The sequence below is a fragment of the Dermacentor silvarum genome, unplaced genomic scaffold (genome assembly GCF_013339745.2).
Source record: "Dermacentor silvarum isolate Dsil-2018 unplaced genomic scaffold, BIME_Dsil_1.4 Seq517, whole genome shotgun sequence".
Classification (NCBI taxonomy): domain Eukaryota; kingdom Metazoa; phylum Arthropoda; class Arachnida; order Ixodida; family Ixodidae; genus Dermacentor; species Dermacentor silvarum.
Genome location: NW_023606362.1, coordinates 77075 through 97893, shown reverse-complemented (window position 1 = coordinate 97893; position 20819 = coordinate 77075). Strand labels below are relative to the sequence as shown.

Here is a 20819-nt window from a genome sequence, read left to right as displayed (position 1 = left end):
TTATATTGTCACTGGTAGAGAGGTAAGTGAAAATGTATTTGTGTAATAGCTCACGCTGCGATCAATTTGTGAGTGTGCAAATTTCACTGCACACTCACAAATTGATCGCAGCGTGAGCTATTATAATTGCCAAAAGTCACCAAGGCATTGCTCACGTGACCGCATCACCTGCCAGTTCGTGGAAATGGGCTTTTGTCGCAATTCTGGCCAGGGCCAGATGACTGATCGACTATCGTCTTCATTGAATGAAAATTAACAAGCATGGTTTCACGCACGCATAGGCAAACATAAACACATCTCACTCTGTGAGCGCGGACACGCGCTGTCATAACGCTGGCGTGAGGAAGAGCGGCAGCAGCAGCAGCGAGCGAATGGACCTTCGTGCTGCCTTTTGCTTGAACGCGGAGTAAGCGTCAACACACCGCACACGAAGCTATTAGCCCTCGGCGCACGCAGACTGTACTCATCGCAGATCGCTTTCAAGGGCCCGCGCGGCCGCGCTCAACCACGCCATAAGCAGCCATCGCCAGAGTAGAACGCCTCCCGATACCTTGCGGGCGTTGGAAGACGGCGCGCTTCTTTAACCCCCCCCTCCATTTCCTGCCTTCAAGCCACCATCCTCGATTCACCTTCGCACGCTTTCACTCGCACCTGCAGCAAACGGTCCGGGGCCAAGCACCGTGTTATCGCACTTGGACTTTAGACAGAACATCACGGCGACGCCAACGCCAACGGTGATGACGACGGCGGAAATGCGCTTGGAGTGTCCATATAATTGCTATAGCAATAATAAGCTTTCGACAGCGATCAAAATAAAAAGAAAGACAGGTTAAGAGCTGTTTGCCGTAGGTGAAGCAAGCGTTCCCTTAAATATTTTCATGCGTTTTACTTTCTTGTATTGATTCCATTCTCCGACTAAACCGGTTTCGCACGACGCAATATCACTGATCGCAATCTTTATTGATCCCAGCTATAACTATTGGAGAACATAGTGATGCATTGTGGATTCATGCGCCTGCTAGTGTGGCATGCGAAAAGAATTGCAGCACAGAGCTCACACTGACACACAATGCTCGGGTGTCTTTCTTTAGTTTCTGTCTGTCTCTGTACCTCTGCGCTATGACGTTTAGCAATTATGAGCACCGCAAGCGTGAATTACCGACAAAAGAGGACGTGGCGGCAGGTAAGCGCCACGGGAACACAGATATCACTGATGTGACAGTAAGAACGGTCTGTTGAAAAATCTGCGCTTGCCTTTCTTCACTAATTTATATTACTATATGCTCCTTATATCCAGTTCAATTACGGCCTAAATATTTTTCTACCGTGACCTGTTTCCTGCCAGTTCTGTCCACCTGCGTCATGAAAAAAAAAAAAAAAATCCTGTGACATTAAACCGGGGGCAAATTTAACCATCTGCATACTCAACGTCGCCCCATTTCAGTTCAGCGCGCTCATTGTTTTTACACACAACCACTTCGGCGAAGGCAATATACCTAGTCTGATATGTGCTGTGTTCTTTAATGAACGGCGAAATAATCGTTCTTCGTTTCTCGTAACCATTGTAGTCAATGACAGACTCGCTCACGTGCTTTGACCCATAAGCCAGTTCTTTATAAAAAATAAATAAATGCAGCACCTTGGAATAAAATTATGCAACTTTCACATGTGTGCCGGTATTCCATCATAATTCGTGACCAAATGAGATGTGGTTCCTGTGAAGCGCATCACCACTGTCCCCGCGTGCGTGCATAGCTCGCTAGATATCGTTTGTCAACGTTTTCTTGTCCACAAAAAGAAAATATATAAGAAAAAGCCCTCTTCACCTCTTGATTTCGTTACACAGTGCATGGTCAGTGTGTCGGCCTGCATCTAATCAAGAATGCAAACACGGAAACTGCAAGTAGTTCATACGCAGACACGAAATTATAAAGCATAATTTGACAATATTTGTGCCAACAAATAACTTTCTTCAGCTCATATTGCAAGTTATAGCACCGGGAGATTAACTAGGAGGAGCTAGTTATTTAATTATCAAGATACGGAATGCGATGCTTTTGACATTAAGAGGAAGCTTTAACCCGGGGGCTTCTATCTAAATGCATAAGAACGGAGAAATCGTTTTTCTCGGCAACCACTGCACCGAACTTGATTAGATTGGTTTAGTCGATGCTTTTGTAAAAAAATGTTGAAAATTGCGCAATCGCAAGAAACTGAAATATCAAGTTTACAACTCTGTAACTCAGTCAGCGTGACTAGCCCCGTGGCATTTTTTGTTTGTTTGTCACGGGCTTGCTCTCAGGTTTGAAGAAAAAAAAAAAAACATGTAGCACATATTGAGCAACAGTGAGCTAGATCACAAATTTTGCAGGATGGTCTACAAATTTCTCACTGACAATTTTGCTCTAAATATATAATATTTGATAACTTGATTAATTAATAATAACGAAATGTGTAATCAGGTGAAATACAAAATAGTCTGACTTGCTCCAAGCGACGGCAGACAACCTTACGTTGCTTCAATCCAGCTACGTGGCCCTTGCATGTTTTTAAGTTTTGGCGCTAGTTACGCAGGGCACATAGTATATGACTTCACAATATATCTGTGTATATGTACGCACTCACGTATTTGTACATTTTTGTTCTGCCTAATCAAATACTAATACTACTGCACTGCGAGAATCGTTGTGGCAAAGCGCCTGCAATCACTACGATTAGATTGTTAAATACGTTATAGCATCAGGTAATTAAATGGGCATGACTGTCGAAAAATATATCAGCAGACTTCAGCAATTCGTCTGGCGGTGCGCTCATCTACTGCAACAGCATGAGGACTTTGCAATGCCCACAACATGTCGTCCTCGTCCGCTACAGTACTGAAATATGTGGGCTTCGAAATGCATACTGCTTCTGCTGCTGCTGCTGATGTTGGCTGCAGGCGGATCTAGCCTTGCAAGACATGCCGAAAACTGCACCGCCCGAGAGACACCGCCACTCTCAATCTGTGTGCGCTTCACACATTGCAAATAATAATTACAAAGCGCTAATGGTGCTCGGTGGTCTAGTGGTTAGCACGTTCGGCCGACTGCCAAGTGCCCATTGTCGCAAGGGCATCAGTTCGAATCGCAGCCGCGGTCAGATTTGAAGCGCTAATGTGACTACCTTTGTATCATTATTTAACATATAATGTGTTGCGACATCTCAGATGGTACTCATATATGATGAAACTATCGAATATCACGTGCTCTTCTGTTAGCAGGTAAGTGTGCTCTTAAGATACTCAAGAGCCGACCACGTATATGCCGGGTATCTTATCTCAATTTATTGTTTCATTATGGAGAACAGAAATATGCTCAAGGTCACTTCTTTTGAGTCAAAATGTTGTGTGATGTATGCACACACATCTTTTGTTTTCCGAGATGTGTTGAGATCCCAAAGCTGAAAGATGGTGTGGATGTATGCAAGTGTGTAACGTTTCGCGAGCATTGTATGTTGGACAGATAGGAATACATTGTTAATATATATATATATATATATATATATATATATATATCACGTTACAAGCAACCTCCCGAGATATAGTCTAATGTTCAACGAAAAACTGATCAGGCGCGGGAAGTACATGGGCGCAATAAATACCTTCGAGATGTAATCCTGGCAGACGTACAGCAATCGCCAGCGAAAGACAGAGAAATTCGGTAGATCCCGTGCTTACGTGGGACTCAGGGTTATGCAAAGCTTTATTTGCTGTTTGCGCATATATTAAAACAAATGTTGTGAAAACGCAACGCTAATGACGGAAACGGTTCTACAAAATGACGCAAGTGTAATGGAATAGCGTTAGTGACGGAAAATAACTTTTTGCCTTCTTCTTGCCCATTCGGACATATATACTATATGTATACATAGTATACAATTACACACACACACACACGCACACACACACACACACATATATATATATATATATATATATATATATATATATATATATATATATATATATAGCCTTTCAGCGACATCGGACAAGAATGAGCACATACCGAGTTTAAAATGTTCTGTAGCACATAACCAGTGGCGTAAGTTGACATCCCCAATGTCACATTCCCATAGAGTGGCACATACCAACTGCCCAAGCTGTTGTCTTAATTGCTGGGCAAGAAATCACCCTTAAAGCCAAAGTGCGAGGCAAAGAAAACTTCGCCTGCAGAATCTTGAGCTCTGAGCTTTTCAAATGAGGTCGAGAGACAGTGTCTGTGCCGGCGCAACCATATGAGCGTATAGCAACACGCTGATCAAGCGCCGATGCCGTTGCTCTGCGAGGTGACCTAGAACTGCAGACGAGAGAGCAAGGCTTATTGAATCGGCGAAGGAAACGGGCGACCAGGCGCTGCCAATCAATTCGTCCTCGCGCCATATCTAGGTCTTCTGGTTAGTTCTGGTCGCGTGCATCTGCGCTCGAAAAGCGCCGACATCGTGTCTGATTTTTGGACACGCCACGAGTATGCGTTGAGCTTTCCAGCATGAACCCGCCGTGGTTGCTCAGTGGCTATGGCGTCGGGCTGCTGAGCATGAGGTCGCGGGATCGAATCCCGGCCGCGGCGGCCGCATTTTGATGGGGGAGAAATGCGAAAACACCCGTGTACTTAGATTTAGGCGCACGTTAAAAAAACCCCAGGTGGTCCAAATTTCCGGAGTCCCCCGCAACAGCGTGCCTCATAATCAGATCGTGGTTTTGGCACGTAAAACCCCATAATTTAATGTTTTTTTTTCGAGTACAGTGCGTGCATAAGCAGTACGCAAGAAAGTATTACCTCGACGTTGTACTTATTAACGCAACAATAACCTACACAGCCCATGTTTCGATAATCGGCATGCAGGACCAATGACAACAATCGAGCTCGGATATTAGCCGGACCCCGAACCTTAGAGATAAAATGGTATATGTATATATTTATAGGCAGTTATATTATGATAATATATATATATATATATATATATATATATATATATATATATATATATATATATATATATATATATATATATAACGCTGACGAAGGCCGAACCCACGCCGAAACGCTCAATATAAAGACAGTTTTTTGTTTGGTCAAGGTGTCCCAACTATCATGCACCAAGTGTTAAAAATATGCAAACCATACCTGGCTCTACAGAACCAAGGTAATGTTGTTTGCCGTCGCTTGGGCATACACAGTATATTTTTGCATTCCCCCTAATTACATAATAATCCTAATTATTTGGCCACCTTCTCAAATTTTATAATTAGATGCAAAGTGTAAACGGGAAAATTATAGAGCAACATGAAAAACTCCCGATACAGCTTTCTGTTGCTCAATACGTGCTACATAAAAGTGTTTTTACGAGCGTGAAAGAAAAACACTTTTATGTAGCATGTATGGAGCAACAGAAAGCTGTATCAGCAGCTTTCATGTTGCTCTACAATTTTATCGTTGACACTTTGCATCTAATTATAAAATTTGAGAAGGTGGCTAATTAATTAAGGTTATTATGTAATTAGGAGGAATGAAAAAATAGTCTGAGTATCTCCAAGCGACGGCAAACAGCATTACATTGGTCCTGTCCAGCTACTTGGCATTTGTATATTTTTAAATCGTGCTGCATGGGACACCCTGTATAAGGTGGTTTGTCTTCACTCACACACACACACGCACACACACACACACACACACACACACACACACACACACACACACACCACACACACACACACACACACACACACACACACACACACACACACACACACACACACACACACACACACACACACACACACATATATATATATATATATATATATATATATATATATATATACCTCGACGATATGATCGGATTCCCACACTTCACACACATACATTTTTGTCCCGCTTTAAGACTCCTAATGCTAACGCATTAATAGAAGCTTGAAGTATCTGCAAGCTACGGCAAACAACATGACCTTGGTTCTGTCCAGCTTTACGTAGCATTTGCGTATTTTTTAATCTTGGTGCATGATAATTGGGACACCCTGTGTAAATGTCCTTCATGTTTGTAAACACTAGCACTGTGACGTCGCTAGAGCGCAAGTTCATGTTAGGGAAAGCCACCTGTCGTTCTTTACGTTGAACCGACTCCGATAAGTGGGCGCAGTAATCTGCGGCTTAGGACTCTTTATTACTGCTATAAGAAGCTTAAGGAGACTAGTAAAATGCCGCGCGCCGGTCCGACCCGGCTGCCAATACGTCGACAGCTGTAGGAAACGGTAATCGCCCATCTCCGTGGAGGCGGTCGCGTTATGGAGGAGATAAACAGGACTTTATGCGGTATTTACATTTACACAAGCCAAGAAGGTTAGCAATCGCGACGAACTATTCGACCAAAGAGCAAAAAAAAAAAAAAAAAACAAACAATAAATAAAATTACTTTCCATCCGTGTAATATCGGCACCGGTTCAGTAGAACATCTTGAAGAAGATGTTCCTGTGGAATTGTCCAGTTGGACGGGGTTACGTGAAATGGTTGCGAGGTGAGTTGCAAAGTTTTCATAATATTTTACGCAGTGGCCGAATTTTAAAATTAGATTCTGCTGTTTCACGTAGCAAAGACATGATGTTATTATGAGGCATGCCGTAGGGGAGGACTCCGGAATAATTTCGACCACCTGTTTTTTTTTAACTTGCCCCCAATGCATGGTACACGGGCTTTTTTTGCATTTCGCCCTCATCGATATGCGGCCGCCGCGGCCGGGCTTTGATCCCACGACCTCGTGCATAGCAGCGTAACGCCAAAGAGGGAGAGAGAGAGAGAGAGAGAGAGAGAGAGAGAGAGAGAGAGAGAGAGAGAGGGACAGAGCTAGGAGAGGAAAGACAGGGAGTTCGACCAGATGGGCGTCCGGTTTGCTACCCTGCACTGGGCGTACGGGAAAGGGGAATAGAAAGAGGAAAAGGGTGAGTGAGTGAGCGCTGAGTGTGCGTGGGATGATGCACAGGGACACCATAAGCAGTCTCTTAAACCGGTGCACTTCAAGTAGTGTACTATAGTGCACGAATCGCTTTTTGTGCCAGTGACGGGTGTAGCTACGGCCCGAGTATCTTTGACTCAAAGAATGGTCTCGAGTCCAGTCGGTTTAAAGTGTTCTGAGAGAGAGAGAGAGAGAGAGAGAGAGAGAGAGAGAGGCGTCGTACGTCGTAGCAAAGACAGGTATACAATAGGTGCTCGATGGTTTCTTCGCACCTACAGGTGTCGCACATCGGGCTCTCGGCCATTCCCATGAGATAGGGGTAAGCGTTCGTGAACGCCCCCAGCCACAAGCGGCACAGCAAAGTTGTTTCGCCGCGGGAAAGGCTAGACGGCAGTTATAACCGTAGCAAGGGGAGTTCAACGAGTTAAACTGCCTTCAATTGCCGATTGCATAAGCTGGTGACGACAAAGCCACTAAGCCACCAAGGTGACTGGCACGATCTTGCTATATGAAAAAATAAGGATGCGTATTATTATTACTTTTTTTAGTGTCTTCCAATCTGCCGTACCACGTACCATACATATTTTCAATGAACAGTCATGTCAACTATTACGTGTTAACAACAGAAGAAGACAATGTCCAGACCCCCCCCCCCCCCAATACCACAACTTTTCTCACTCGTTTCAAGGCCAATTGCAACGAAATTTTGGACAGCGTAAAAAGTCTATGGTGTAGATGTAAAGGAGCCTCCGTGCAAAATTTAACATTTGGAATATGATCGGGACCGTCCCGAACAGCTGGCAAAAATAGCCGCTTTTGATACCGGAACGAGAAAAAAGAAAGCGCCGCCATTACCGCTCGCCGGTAGTGACGCATGACTGATTACGCGGGACTCCTCGGTAAGACCTCCGAGATAAGGCGGTCTCCGCGGCTGCCCGGGGCGCGCTGGAAAGATCGGGGAGGTACTCTGCTGGGACTTGCGTCACAGCGACAACCACCAGCTGGGGCACGGGTCGTCGGATAACGTGCTGTTCAATGGCAGCTGACATAGGTAAAGAGAACTATACAATTACCAGCCCTGAGGCTTTGGCAAGATTGCTTCAGATATATATTACTACTCTTTTGTAACGAATTTAGCCAAAGTAATATTTCGCTGCAGTTGGCCCCGCCCCACTAAGAGGCGATACTCAGGGTTAAAAAATGAACAGAGTGGCAGCGCCTGCTCACCTCGTTGATGCTGGTGATATCCATTTTGTAGTACATGGGCAGGAAGACGAAAGCCGCCACGAGGACAGCCAGGCTTGAAGATACGGCACCCGTCCAGATGGTCGAACCGCGCAGGAACACTTCCGACGGAAGTCCGAGGATAGCGATGGACGAGAGGAAGCTGGCCATCATCGACATGGACACCGGCAGCCAACTGAGCTCCCTGTTTCCAGTCAGGAAGTGTTTGTTGGACTTTGAGCGGCGGTCACGCCATGCGAAGAACACCCCGATGCCGGCGGAGAGCACCAGGAAACCGATGAGCACGACGTAGTCCAGCACGGCAAACTGAGCGGCTGACATCTTGCAGTTCGCTTGTATTGATAGTTTTTGTTCCGCACTTTAGAAACGAAGGGTCTTAAGGAGGCTGCTGTGGAAGCAGATGCTATCTCACACTATGTCCACGTGCACTCGACGACTGTCACTCAAGAACTGATTCTCTTTACCCCGTCCGGCTCTCAAGTCCCCAATGAACGCGTTCTTGAGGGTGTTTTGTCCGTTGGGCTCCGGCTCTGTTTCTTAGTTGGCTTTCGTACGAGCGGACCAGCCTTCAGTTACGACGACGACTTCACTATACTGTCTTTCCGATTTGGCTTTACCGACGCGTGATTCAGCGATTATTCAGTGATCTCTTCAGCTCTTTTCATTGTCCTTTCCTGCTAGGTAGATGTCGCTGTTCACTGCACTAGCCGTCCTTCCGGTATCAAGCGGCGCATTCGCGTGTCGTCTCACTGTCTCCTTTACCTGTTTTCGCAATGTCTTGTTATACACGCCCGGATTTGCCCCTGCGCTGTGCCGTTCCGCAACTCCTTGATGACTGTCTCGGTGGTATTATTGCAATATCTCGGCCGCCTTCTGTGTGCGCGGGATTTTATGCTTAGACCTCGTCTGATGTGCCGCTAATTCAGGAAGGAGTGTCTTGGACTACTGCTGTTGCTCGGCGATTCCTTCTGTACACATTAGCGCCGGGCCGTCCGCGTATCTCGAGTCACTCGTGTTCTCGGAGCTTCCTCTTATCTCAATTGCGTAGGTAGCTGAGTGGATCGACCGTCTCCGCTTGTCTTAATCTTCGCGTTTTCGCGACTATGGTAATTATGCGTCACTCCCCCGTACTTCCTGTGTGTGGTTCTTTGTGCCGCCACCTGATGTTGTGCGTCTTCAAAGGCGTGCGCCTCTCCAGTCAGCGGCTTCAGACTTTCACCGTGTGAGTTTCCGCAGGGTTGTCGACGCTATCGCTTCCTGTTCTCTTATTCGTTTCTTTTTTCTCAGTCAAGATACAAGTGTTCGCAGCTTCGTTTTGAGTGTAGACAGCTCAAAGTTCCACGTTACTTTGATGCCACAAAGCAGCAGACGATCCACTACCATTCCCACCAGACTCACGGTTGCGTAGCGATTAGCCCGGACTCAATTTCTTCTTCCTTTAGCTTTGGCCAAATGGCAGTCGTGTTGGAACCGCTCGTCCGTCCACACTTTGTTCACGCAGTAGCTACAAGTGGCAATGTTTTCGAATGACTTGCCGTGAAGTCCAACGTGAGTTCTTGATCAACTGAAAGAACCACAAAGCGTACATTGTGAGAAGGCGTGAAAATTTTTGAGGTACTTTCTCGCCAAAATGCGGTGAATGCATTTCTGCACTGCCCTGCACTATATTCTGCGCAATGTTCTGCACTGTGAATCTGCATTTTGTACAACCGACCGCGAAAAGCTTTTGGATCAGGGAAACTTTGGTACTCACGCCGTATTTCGTGGGCGCAGTGTTTTGTTTCAGGAAGTGTACGTTTCAGTATTTCATTCTCGTGTGGAGGCATTGACTGAGACGTATCTTATAGCAAAGCTGTTAGCCTCTAGTTGGTCGGGATTTCTCGTGACGTGGTCCTCACAGGGGAGGGACCCTTCAGTGGTTGAAGCGATAAGCGCATACATTCCTTGGGTATCACGCATACAACATGCAGCACAGCATTCGTTACAATAAAAAAAAACAAGCACAAAACAAGGATCCAAACCACATAATTGATGTTGAGGCGCTCCTACTAACAAGGCGACGCACCTAGCGCTCCCCGCATAACTTTCACGGCAGAGAATACCATTGCACAAGCTGCCGCGGCGACCGCAGCTTGCGACGTGGGGAGTGACGTTACTAGTCTTTTAAATATAAAAGGACCAGCCTAGCTAGCAACTGCTTTTATTGTTGTTGCAATACCGCTATGGGTAGGCAACGCATAGTTAGGACTTTTGAGAAGCAGCGTGAATCCGAGGAGCGGCAAAGGAAAAAGAGACGGCAATATACGAACACCGGCGGAGTGCTGCCAAAATTGATGAATTTCGTTCCCAATAGGCTCAGCACAAGCGCCAAAGCGCCAAGCCAGGGAGGACCCGATTGTTCTTGCTCAAGAGGCTTCTTTATTTATTGAAATGAAAATGAAATAGATGTAGTCACCCTATAATGGTGAGGCACATTCGTATATTCCTTTTCGTATAGCAGAAACAACAATATAAAAATATATATATTTAGTGCGAAAATGAAAAGAAACAACGTCACAGGGCCAGAAATCCACAGCACACAGTCCTACACAACCACAAACATATAAATACAAAAGGCAAAGGCAAGTCGCACCACAATGAGTTTGTAAACAAAGTCACAAACACGCACAAGCGGTCGCGAGGTAGACTGCGATGAGCATGTAAACAAACGAGACTACACAGAATACAAAAGAGCATAATACGTGATACACAAGCGCTAATAATTACAAATAATAGAAGCAAGAATGTTGGCGACATTATAGCGACTTTAAGGCGACTTTAATGTTGACATTGCGAAACCCGACGAGAAGGACTGGTTTCTCAAGGCAAGCTACAACTGACTGACTGACTGAAAAACTTTATTGGCCAAAGTATTGACAGGGAGGGTGTGGACCGATCCTTAAGGGACGTTCCTTATAAATACTAGGTGGGCTCCTCATTACAGAAGCCCATTGGCTATAGCCGCGGCTTGGGCACGCACGACCAGGGCCTTCTGGCTCGCCAGGTCGGAGCAGCCGAGCAGGGCCGCCTCCCAGTCCTCCCGGATAGGGTTGGGTATAGGGGGAAGGTGCGGGGTGGATTGGCATGCCCACACCATGTGGAAAATGTCCGAAGACTTTTCCCCACAGTGTGGACACTCCCCTGTGCAAGCAGGGTCGAAATGTTTTAGGACTGCCGGGCACAGCAGTGTTTTAGTATAGAGGCGAAGGAGTAAACGCTCCTCCGCCTTCGTGAGGCCCTTACAGGGCTTAGGAAAGATTGCGTGGCCGAATTGGTAATGTTGGGTGATTTCCTTAAAGGTAAAAGCCGGATTGGGTTCGGAGTCCGCATCGAGGGGAGGCGAGGGCGATGCCCGGAGAGTAAGCGCGCGGGCAGCGGCGTCAGCTGCTTCGTTGCCCTCGAGACCCGTGTGCGCGGGAGTCCATATTATCGTGCGGGACGCGGGGGCCCCGAGATAATCGCTGCTTTGAAGTATGCGGTATGCAAAATAAGGTATAAAGCCCTTTTCGATGTTCCTGCAGGCCCCTTGCGAGTCGGTGATGATCACCCGCGAGTCCTGATGTGCGGCGGCGAGCGCGATGGCCACCTCTTCCGCATGTGTTATGTCTTGTGCTTTGAACGTAAGGCCGTTCACCGCGGTCTTTTGATGGACGACTGCGGCCGTGTACCAACCCCCATGGTGTGGGCCGGAGGCGTCCACGTAGAATACTCCATGTTTGTTCCCATAGTGACGTGCCAAGGCTTCTGCCCGCGCGAGGCGCCGGCCACTATGGTCGTCTCGTGTCATGTTGGCCGGAAGAGGGCGCACGTGCAGGGCGCATCTCCAGATTTCGGGGATGCGCACGCGCTCTTCCGTTAGTGTTGGATGTTGTATGTGTAATCGGGCAAGAAGGCGGCGACCCGACGGCGTCTTTGAGAGTCTTGTGTAGTGGTTCATCAAGTGTGCTTCTCGGAGCTCCGTGAAGGTGTTGACCATTCCGAGGCCCAGGAGGCGCTGGTTGGACGTGTTGACCGGGAGGTCGAGAGCACGCTTGTAAATTTTGCGGAGAACCACCTCGAGGGCGTTCACATCAAACTTGCGAAGGTGGAGGTAAGGAGTTGAGTACAAGACTCGACTGGTTACGAATGCGTGCGCCAGCCGCAAGGCGTCTTTGCACCGTAACCCCCCGCGTTTATTGGAGACCCGGCGGACCATGCGGCCCACCTGGTCCCCCACCCTGCGCAGTTTGGCCAGTGTTGTGTCGACTCGGCGGTGTTTATGAATAACGAGACCCAGTACTCTGATCTCATCGTGTTCTGGGATGGGTCCGTTTGCTAGGGACAGTTCAATTTTGGTAGTGCACTTTGGCGAGGGGTGAATGTGCACAAATTCCGATTTGGCAGGGGAGCATTGAAGGCCACAGCGGCGGGCGTAGGCGTCCACGATCTCCGCCGCTTGCTGCAGGTTGGCTTCAATGTCTCCTACCGATCCGTGTTTAGCCCAGATGGTAACGTCGTCGGCATACAGCGCGTGCTGTATGCCTCCTACATTCTCCAGCTGAGCCGGGAGTTTCATCATTGCCAAATTAAATAGTAGAGGTGAGAGGACCGCGCCCTGCGGGGTACCTCTCGTGCCTAATTGGTAGGGGCCGTGCTCTTCATCTTGTATCCGGATATACGATTGCCGGTCGGCGAGAAATTGCCTAACGTACTGAAACGTGTTGTGTCCACAGTTGGTTTGGGAGAGGTGCGTCAGTATTATGTCGTGTGTGACATTGTCGAAAGCCCCCTTCAAATCGAGGGCGAGTACTGCCTTGTCATTGAGGGGGTATTCGACGGGATTTAGAATTTCGCGGTCTAGTTGAAGGAGGACATCATGCGCGGACCGGTGCGGGCGGAACCCGAACATGGTGTCTGCGAATACGTTTTGGTTTTCCAAAAACTCGGACAGCCTATCTCGCACCATGGCCTCCATCAGCTTTCCCGCACAAGACGTGAGGGAGATGGGGCGGAGGTTGTCCGTGTTTATGGCTTTGCCGGCTTTCGGAATGAAAGTGACCAGAGCGGTCTTCCATTCGATCGGGAGGGGTGCCTCACCAAGCCAGATTGAGTTTATGTATGCGAGGAGTGCGTCGTAGGCTGGGTCGGGAAGATTGGCAAGTAATTTCACTGTTATTTTGTCTCTTCCCGGCGCCGTTCCTCGCTTCATTTTAGTCAGGGCCGCCTTCAGGTCATGGAGCCGGAACGGTTGATCCAGCTCCGCGTTCTCGGAACCTGCATACGAGAACGCTGGCCCTCGGGGGTCATGTTGGATACAGAGGTATTGATCGCGTAGTTTGCATGCTAATTTTGAGGTGTCTCCGTCGAAGCCATGGATAGCCCGTTGGAGATGTTTTTGTGTCTCGGCTCTGGTTTGACTCGGGTCGATCAAGGCGCGAAAGAGACGCCAAGTGCTCCGGCTAGACATTTGTCTAGCGGCCGTGTTGCATCGGTCCACCCAATTCGAGTCGGCGAGCTGGGCCGCGTACTCTGCCGCTCGTTGGGTGAGCTCGGCGATGCGAATTTTAAGCTTCCGATTGTGTTTTTGGCGGCGCCATCTGCGGACGAGGCAGTGCCGCGCCTCCCAGAGGTGCAGGAGGTGGTTGTCCACCTCCGGCGTGGCCTCCGATAGTTGAACTTGAGTCTCCGTCCAACGAAGGTGTGTAACCAATTCTTGTGACCACGCGTGGTAACCTTGTTCGCGGATAGGGGTCGAATTAGTGTAGTTTTGCCGGAACTTTGTCCAGTCGGGTAAGCGGGCTTGGGCGTGGGATCTTGCCAATGGTTTGGTTCGGACGGTGGTGTTGAGTATGCAGTGGTCACTGCCGAGGGTTTCCTCGGTGTTGGCCCATTCTGCGTGTCTAATGTTTTTGGTGAAGGTAAGGTCCGGACACGTGTCCCGAGTTACGGAGTTACCCACCCGCGTTGGATGTGCAGGGTCGGTGTGAAGAGTAAGGCCCAGCGTGGACGCAAGTTCCGCCAACTTGCGCCCGCGCTTCTCTTCACGCACGTACCCCCAGAGTGTGCTGTGAGCGTTGAAATCGCCCACGATCACCAGGGGGTCCCTGCCCGCAGCCTTCAGGGCACGACTGAAGAGGGCTGCGAAAGTTACATTTTTTAACTTGGGAGAACAATAGATGTTGAGTATATGTAATGGTGCGTTTTGTTTCTTAAGCGGAAGAAGGGTGACCATCGCATAAGAATATTCAGTATTCAGCTCCAAATCAACCTGGTTGGCTGTGTAATTTTTGTGCACGCATATACAGGAAGAAGGGTCCTGTTGGAATGTGACATAGTTTGTAAGGGTGGCGCCGCTCCCTGGCTCCTGGAGGGCAACCACCGCGGGGAGTGAAGCGAATGTTGAGAGGAAAAGCCGGAGGTTCGCCCGCTTTACGCGGGAGCGGAATCCCCGGCAGTTCCATTGGGTAATTTGGATGGGGGTGGCCGAATTGATACGGGGAGAGCGCCTAACTTGAGGGCTGCCCGCCATGGTCATTGAAGTGAAAGAGCGGTTGTAGGGACGCAGCTACGGAGCCAGCACTCGCGGGGAGGGGGGCATCCTCAATTCCGGAGAGCGAGCAGCTGTCCTCGTCGTCTAGCTCAGTTTCAGTGACGCGACGCGACGTTTTGGGATAGCGGCCAGACACGTCTTTGATAAGACCGCCGGTTCGTCGGACGCCACGCGAGGATTGTGCGATGTGCTGTGCGACAATTGTGGGTAATGTTTCGGTCATTTTGGCGATCGCGGAGGTGATGGCCGCGGAAATTTGAGTTTCTAGGGCATTGAAACGGGCGTCCATGCGGGCCTCTAGACGGGCCTCAAGTGCAGCTTCCGCGCTCAGTGCTGCCTTCGGTGCCGCGGGCTCACTCTCCATAGCCTCGGGTGCGGGGGGAGAGGGGGGAGTGGTAAGCTGTTTTGATTGCGATTCTAGGAGCGTAATTTTCTTGAGCAGCATCTGAATTTGGCCCTCGAGAGCTGCTATTTTGGTTTGCTCGGCACTGCGTGCTGCAGGGGGGAGGAGGAAGGGGAGGAGGAGGCAGTCCTGCCCGTACCGCTCACCTGCGTTCCGTGTTTCACGGCGTTAGCCCAGGCCCTGGCTTCGCCGCGTGGTGGCGCCGTCGACAGTTTTCCAGTGTCGCCGTGTGGTGGCGGCTGCATCGACGTTCGTTTGCCGGCTCCTCCGGTAGATGGCGCCGGCTTCTCGGTATTGCTGTCATCCCGTGACTCGCCGGGAGGGCCAAGATGACGGCTCTTCTTCTTGGCCGCGATTTGATTATTTGTCCCACCCTTTGGGGCGGCCGTCTTGTGTGTGCGGAATTTTGCCGCACACTCCCGCGAATTTGTGGCGTGTCCACCGCCACAAACCGAGCACCGCGGAACACACTCGTGAGGGGCCCGCACCCCCTCCACAAGCGGGGCTTCTTGCCCGCAGAGTCCGCATATGCTCGACTGCGTGTTGGGACAGGCATCCGCTCTATGGCCGACGGCCCCACACAGGCCGCAGGCCGGGATCGTCCGGTAGTAGTTTTGCACTGTGATGAGCATGTTCTCATAGTGCACAAAACGCGGTTTCTCCCTCCCGGCGAAGGTGACCCGAGCTTTGTTTGAAGCACTCCTCACCTCAACGATGGTGCCTGCTCCCCATTGCACCTGCTGCCGAAGCGATTCAGTGGTGTCCGTGTTGCTGACGGTGATGACGCCGTGGCAGACATCGCCTCCGTCTTGTCGAAGGTATCCGTGGAGCGGAATCGCCCCACTCTCGGTTTGTATGGACAATTCCCCGAGGAGCCGATCTGCCGCCGCAGGGTTCGGGGTGTGGATGACGATGAGGTTTTGTTCACGGGACGGCATAACCGTAACCGACCTTGCCACCTCGGGCCCGAGGTAGGCTGTAAAAGCGGCGCCGTAGCGGTTTTGCGAAAATGCTTGGTGCAGCGACACATGTTCGCGTGGCTTGAGCACGACCACGAAGTCGTCCGGGCCCGGTTTTGGGAAAGGGCGAGGCTTCCAGTTAGTAAGGGCCTTGCCTTTGCTTCCTGCAGCGCGCGAGACAGGAGGCTGCGTTTTGTCGGCCGGTGTGCCGGATGTCATGGCGGCCTTGGATTGAACAAGCGAGCGGCGCGCGACCGCTTCATTGAGAGATTCGTGCCGAAATTTCGGAACAGCAGAATTTTGGGCTTCCGATGTTGGAACCGTCGTCCAGGCCATGCCGTCGGGATCGTAACCCCTCTGGAATGACGCGGCGGCCGCCATTTTGCCTCAGGAGACCGGTTCAACGCCGCCGGGCGTCGGTGTTCGACGCCGTTAGGCGTAACGCCGTAACGGCGTCTCCCCCGTGATCGGGTGCACTTCGGCCGCAAAATCTTCAAAAGTGGGCCCACCTGGTGAAATTTAGTATCCTCGCGGTCCAGATGCTTTGCTGCGTCGATTGACGTCGGTCTTGTTGGGGTAGAGAGAGTTGAGCCGTGGCTCCAGCCGAAAATCGACGGAGCCGATACGCCACACGTCTAACTCCGTCGCGCGCTCGCAGCGTCTCCTCATATGGACACTCCAGGCGCATTTCTGCCGTCGTCGACATCGTCGCCGTGATGTTCTGTATTAGGCCCACTGGCGATAAAATCGTCGCCGCGCGCCGTACGCTCTATGTGCAAGTGAAAGCGTGCGATGGTGAGCTGGAAATCCCGTCTGGCGCAAGCGACGGCGGAAAGCGGCAAGAAAGCGCGACTATTCCAGTCACGCACAACGCTCCGGAGGAAGGGCAGCGAGGTGGAGGGGCGTCGCTTTACTGCGTCCGCGCGGACCCGCCGAGCTAGAAGGCTCCGAGGGGAGCCTTCCAGGCAGGGTCGAGGCGGCGTTCTACACCGCTCGCTTCCACCCGGGAGGTTGTATCTTGAAACGCACTTGCGGCGGGGTCACTGTTCATCCTCCCTGTGTTTTCGCGGATAAGACCGCATTTATGCGAGCGCCGGCAGGAAGCTCAATTCGCTCGCTCCTGCTGCTGCGCTAACTCACTCCAGCGTTTTGTCAGAGTTTCCGCGGTCATCCAGTAAGATGCGTTTATGTTCGCTTGTGCGCGCGTGACACCATTCTTGTTAATTTAGTTTGTGGGCCTATGTTTACAAGTTTTACGGCCGATAAAACTGCTATCCTTACTTTTGCTATCGCAAACGATGATTCGCCTTTTGGGCGAAACTGCGACTTTTTTCTCACACTTCTGCGAAAGACAAAGCTGATGGGCACATGGTGACATATCTGGCGCAGGAAGAGACGCTCAGGCAGAGCAATTGCCGGCCAGATCTGCCAGGCTAATCCCGCCTGTAGCAACATCATCACCACCACCACCACCATCTTTCAAAGTGATTAATTGTCTTTATTTTGATACTAGGTATGGTAAAGAAAAAGCGTATGCTGCATAATAAATAGTTCATATGGCCGCCAAGGCAAGGTCACCAGCTCGTCGGTATGGTATGTTCGTCGGTATGGTATGTCATCGCGCAGCACACGGTTTCAGGTAGGGTTCAAATGCCGCACATAGGATCAAGATCAGCTCTCTCGGCAGCCATGGAGTACCGTCTACAAGGTGCTGGTAGACGTTGTGGTCGACCAGCACCTTATATTTCGGTGTATTTCAGCACCTTGATCACCGCCTGGCTATTGCGGTTTGCGGATCGAAACCTTTGTACTCAAACGTCACTCGGAGGAGCTATTTTTAGAGGAGCTAAACATGGCTCAAATGTTCTGTATCTGTCGTGTCCAGCTCGAAGTATTCGCGTATGATATTGAACACATTCGACTTAGAGACACTGTCACGAAAAATTCCATAATGCGCGATCTTCACCCTTACCTGGATCAAAGCGGGCAGCAGTGACTTAACGGCCGACTTAAATATACGGATGCTAGAAAGCTCTTTCCAATATGTCCTGCGTGTTTTCTTGTCGGACATTCATTTACTGCCTCCCCAGAGCCAACCAAGAGTGACTACGAAGCTCGAAGTGCTCAGGCTACGTGACGTGACCTCATCGAGGAGCCTAAAATCTCTGGAAGTATTTGGCCACTGGGATGAGTCGTGGATGCCTTCCCTGGCCAAGATATAATAATCTGGGCCTGCCGTGTGAAAGCTCACGATGGGATGTTTATAAGAAGGCCAGTGCGCGAAATCGTACAAGCGCGACTTGAACAACGCCACCGGGGGGGGGGGGGGGGGGGGTATGTAGAAAAAGACGAATAAATGTGGGCAGGCGGGCACTGCGAAGAGGAGACGTTAGGCGTCATTGATTGAACAGCCTGTGGCTGCGATATTGGGCGTAAGTTCTGCAGCTCTTCCCGTACGACCGCTCTGATCGTCTCTCGCAGGTCGTCGGCGATGAGCGCTTGAGCTTGGGCGTAGTTTGTCAGCGCACGGCAGTTGTATTGCCTGGCGCGCAGTTCAAGTGGCGGAAGAGGCGAGTCATCTCCTCCGCGAAGATTGCGATGTTCTGGTTCGGCAATTGCACTCTGGTTTAACTTCGGCCCTCTCCTTTCGAACGACACTCATCAAGGTCCTCAAAGAGTTCTCAGGAAGTAGGTACCACGTCACCAGGATCCGTTTCTCTGTTCTCAAACCAGGTCCGAGCAGCGTCATCCAAAGAAAAATAGACATGGCGCAGCTTGTCATCGTCGCACCATTTGTTGAACGTCGCGGTCCTTTCATATGTCTTCTGCCAGGTTTCAGGGTCTTCAGCCGACGATCCACAGAAGGTTGGTTGCTCCAGAGGGTGTTGGGGGGACGGTAGGGAGGGAGGGGAGGCGACGTTTAGTTGGGGCACCAAATGGGTATTTATATAAAAAGTTTGCGATTCAAGAAGATGGTAAAGACTTCCGACGCTGCTCGACGAGTGTCCCGTTGTGATATCGTCGAAAACCTCCGAGCCGCCGCCAGAGGCACCGGCAACAGTGACCAACGCCGCGCGCGTTCGGTGCGAATGCGGGCAAAACGCCGACAGCGTCGACAACAGTTCTGAGCCTTCATGGTGCTGCTACATGTCCAAGTTTATACCGCTGATAAAACTACTGTTCTTACTCCTTATAGCTCTCTACTAATTTGCTATCGCAGTTGATGTTTCGCCTTTCGGGTGAAACTGCGAAATTTTTTTCACAGCATCACTAATCTCTAGCAGACCACATGGTTTCTGTATCAATGGTGGTAGGTGATTTACTACGACATTTCGTCTTTTATATGTCATCGTATTCACGTCATGCTTCATATCATAGACAGGATTGCCGGCCGACGTACGCATGTGTTTGCTCACATAATAGGCCACAGGATGAGCAAAACTGTTTGCACAGACACTACGTAACTTCGACTTAGTGCTGAATATAAACTATCAGCGATACAATAGAAGGCTGAGACTAACAGCACGGAAGGACGACAGCAAATTGTGCAACAGCAACAAGTTTTGAAAATCAGAAACGTATAGGCGCTTTTTCGTTGTTCCATTTCGTATGAAGAATAACTGCCTAAAAAGCGTTGGAAACATTACAAACATTCGCTTACTATCTAAATTAACAAGCATGGTGTCAGCATTGCGCGCATAAAGAGCAGCCTATCATACATTAGGCAGAAGTTTGCAGCACAGCAATCATGTTACTGCCTTCGACAGTAGCTCAGTACCAATGCAATTGTGCACCTAAACTGCTCAGTGCATTTTGGGATGGCAAATCAGAGCCCACCACAAACATATAAGCACGCGCCGTCCTCGGCAATCCGCCTTTTGCATTGCGCTGTGGCGCCACCTTAGTGGGCTCCGCCAGAAACAATATGTACTGCGTCGGGGCCCCCGGGACGCAGAGGCACGCTGCATGAAGCGAGTTGAAATGCGTTTGTGCATTTGTCAGTCGTTGTAATTTTCGTTTTGTGTGAGTGGCCGCTTGTTGGACCGGATGCCTAGGCCGGCAATGACTCTGGTGTGACTTACAACCGCAAGTCGTCGAAATATGATGACGGGATTTCGTGCAGCTACGCCGATAAAACCAGTCGCCGTGCGATGTGCCTCTGAACGAATGCATCGCAGCGTAACGCGATTGACACAGCGCCTACGCTTGTATTCCTGTTATTGATATTTATTCGTACCGAATATGAGTCCAAACATGCTTCGGAAGTTGAAACGCACGAACGTGAGCACTCGCCAGCCGCCCACATTAAGTTAAATATAAGCGGGGTCGATTCCGCTCAGCGGAGGTTAGTCGCATCGTATATAGCAGGCGAGTTCATGCATTTTGCCATTGTTAGACCTGCACTGAACGCACGCTGATAGGATGATTAAAACTGCTTTTATAGCTGAGTCTTGACCACAGTGGTCATAGCTCTTTGAAGGGGCGACACTGCACCCAGAGTATTCAAGCAACGCCATAACGCACGTTCGTTTACATCGGCACGCGTACGGCCACCGCTCGCTGTTCGCTTCAAGTACAGTAGAAACCGTGCACCGCTCACACGAAATAATGAGGAAATGTTCAAAGCATATATGAACACTTCTCATGCACATATCAGAAG

The 20819-nt window shown here is 49.8% G+C and overlaps 1 protein-coding gene across 1 annotated transcript in view; it reads right to left on the bottom strand.

The window, feature by feature from the left end:
- Positions 1–9789, bottom strand: part of LOC119435197 (sodium-coupled monocarboxylate transporter 1-like) — a 28685-nt gene extending 18896 nt beyond the window's left edge. Inside the window, exon 1 of the mRNA XM_037702117.2 lies at positions 8212–9789. Within this exon, the coding sequence (XP_037558045.1) occupies positions 8212–8550 (339 nt within the window). The 5' untranslated portion in view covers positions 8551–9789. The remainder of the gene's footprint in view (positions 1–8211) is intronic.
- Between the last annotated feature and the right edge of the window lie 11030 nt (positions 9790–20819).